This window comes from Penaeus chinensis, chromosome 33, assembly GCF_019202785.1.
Source record: "Penaeus chinensis breed Huanghai No. 1 chromosome 33, ASM1920278v2, whole genome shotgun sequence".
Lineage (NCBI taxonomy): Eukaryota > Metazoa > Arthropoda > Malacostraca > Decapoda > Penaeidae > Penaeus > Penaeus chinensis.
This window is the reverse complement of record NC_061851.1, coordinates 25,026,228-25,028,727: the sequence shown is the minus strand read 5'-3', so window position 1 is coordinate 25,028,727 and position 2,500 is coordinate 25,026,228. Positions and strand designations below refer to the sequence as shown.

The window sequence follows — 2,500 nt, the reverse complement described above, 5'->3', positions numbered from 1 at the left end:
CGCGGCCATGGATACCTCTGGTGGTCGCCGCCTTGCACTGTCATCAGAATGGTGAGACTCTCGCGTTCTGCCGAGTTACATCGCAGGGACGACAAGTGTTTGACGTGTTTCGGGTGGTTAGATGAACGAGGGTTTTTTTCGGCCTCGCGTGATGAAGGTAAAGGGGGCATGTGTGTTGAAAGCCGAATGGAAGGGAATTAGTCGTGTTTTGCTAAAATGGTGGTTTCTGTGGGCCTGTTGACCTCCTGTTGTGTGAGCGAGGGTGATTTAGTCGGAAGTAGGGAACGGAGGAACGGTTTAAATTCGCCAGATGACTTGTGTGGTACCCGGTATTTCATGGGGTGCAGGTCATGTCCATTTAATTATTTGGGAACTGAAAAATTAAGAGGCACAAGCTCTGCAAAATCACCCAGCGTGTTAGTCAGCAGAAATTCCTAACACGCTAGCAGATATGTAGGAAAGGCATGCCCTTAGTTATGAAAGGAGGGTAAATGGCAAAGTTGTCCAGAAAGTGAAAACCTTTAAAGTTTTGCTTTATTATATTTATTCAGTAAATGTCTGTCACAAAGATAAAGTATAGTTTCAGTGTCATGCAGCCATATGGTACAGAGTAAACTTTACCTGTGATGGACAGAACAACAACATGTATGACGCTTTTCATCTATGGCATTTCCTTTGCTAGCTGATAATAATAAAGTTTTGCAACACATAATGCTTTGCAACACATTTACATAATGACTGCACTAAAATAGGGAACATCATGTGACTGTCATTAAGTGAAAAAAAGCTAGTCACTCAGATACATGAAATAATTTGCCCAGGTAAAGAATATTAGAATTGAAGAAAATAAGTTGCAACACATTCCACCTGGAGACATGGTCCACACCAATTAGGTGATAGACTGGGGGCCAGGACCCGAGCTGGCCTATATGGTGGTCAGAAGAAGGTTCAGGGGCAAAATCCTTGGTATAGGAAGGATTTTGGTTCATACATGAATATTTATGGAATGCCCCTGACTAGAGTAAAAGGGACTCACAGGGTGTACTCACTTCTTAAACAATTACCAATACTCTTACTTATTTCCTGAAGTGGTAATTTTCTGTGGAAAACAACAGATTCATGCATGTTACACCATGAACAGTTGGAACAAAAATAATAATGGCAGATTCTAGATACCATTAGTGAATTGTGTATTCCTGACAGTCCCTCATGTTGGGATGATGGCCCATCAAGTCTCATATGATCGAACCTGCTCTTGGGTTTTGTGCACTAAACAGTTATATGCTTGCTTTATATTTTTTTTCTTTCTTTCTTTCTTTCTTTCTTTCTTTCTTTCTTTCTTTCTTTCTTTCTTTCTTTCTTTCTTTCTTTCTTTCTTTCTTTCTTTCTTTCTTTCTTTCTTTCTTTCTTTCTTTCTTTCTTTCTTTCTTTTCTTTTTTACTGCGGTGAAAGCAGGGTTAATTTAGGTTTCCTGGGTCTCAATTTTTTCAGTCAAGCAGCTAACTCTGCATACACCCTAGCACTTCATTTGGTATGGCACCAGGTGCTCCCATTATGAATGGATAGTTGTCAAACATTGAACCAGTCCATACTCTATCTTAAGAAAATAGATATGGATGTGGCTTATTGACCATTGCTTCAAGTGTTGATGCTATAGCAATCACCTGAGTATGTTTGTTATAAAGATGAATATCGCTATTTACAATTTACAATAGATAACATCATAAATTAAAGGTATTTTAGAATTAGAGTAGCAAGTTGTCATTAGGTTCATATTAAGTAATTGAATTACTGGATCCTTTTAACATTATTTAGCAACTTATAAACTTTCTTGAATAGGAATATATGATTAAATGAATGCAGATTGAGTTAGCAGCAGGTTAATATTTAATCATATCTCAAAAAGTGTATCAATAATGTTTTGAAGAACAACATAGTTTTACATAGCTTCCTGATATGAAAAATTCAGAATATCTAAGAAAGTTTTATCAAATTCTAGCTCAGATCATGCAGCTGTTTAGTGTGCTAATTTCCCCCCCCTAACAGAGTGTTGGCCAGTTATGCAAGACCTGTGGAGAGGGGCGAGTGCGTCCTTTCCAGTGTTCCTTGGACCAGGCGGTTGTGAGATGCGACAATGCAGACTGTGATTCATATTTGGAGATTCCGCCATGGGACTGTGTAATCAAACACACTATCACTTCTCATAAAAAGAGGCAATCAGTCTTTTCTGGTTAGTATATTATTGTATGGTAATTGGTAAATAGTTAAAGTTGATTAATTGGATTATAGACTAAGAATTTCCATATAATGGGTTTGATTGTAAGAAAGATGAGAAATGGTAACTATTAGCTATGTACCAGTAACATAATGGTTCTCTCTCTTTTTTTCTCTAGGTAATCAGCATTACAGGGCCTGGAGCTGCAGTAGTAGTGGCACCTTATCAGACTTCCGAAGCCAAGTGGAAAGTCTTGGGGAGCCCTGTTACTCTAGGACAGACAGG

The 2,500-nt window shown here is 38.5% G+C and overlaps 1 protein-coding gene across 2 annotated transcripts in view; it reads left to right on the top strand.

Annotated features, from left to right (window-relative positions):
* The window catches only part of LOC125042985, a 29,548-nt gene that overhangs the window by 74 nt on the left and 26,974 nt on the right, over positions 1-2,500 (top strand). Inside the window, exons 1-3 of one of the 2 annotated variants that reach the window (XM_047638861.1) lie at positions 1-51; positions 2,047-2,230; positions 2,394-2,500. The exon at positions 1-51 is cut by the window's left edge and continues 74 nt beyond it; the exon at positions 2,394-2,500 is cut by the window's right edge and continues 1,613 nt beyond it. In XM_047638861.1, coding sequence (XP_047494817.1) covers positions 49-51; positions 2,047-2,230; positions 2,394-2,500 — 294 coding nt within the window. In that variant the 5' untranslated portion in view covers positions 1-48. Of the gene's footprint in view, positions 158-2,046; positions 2,231-2,393 lie in introns of both variants that reach the window. The other variant, XM_047638860.1, reaches the window with a different exon arrangement.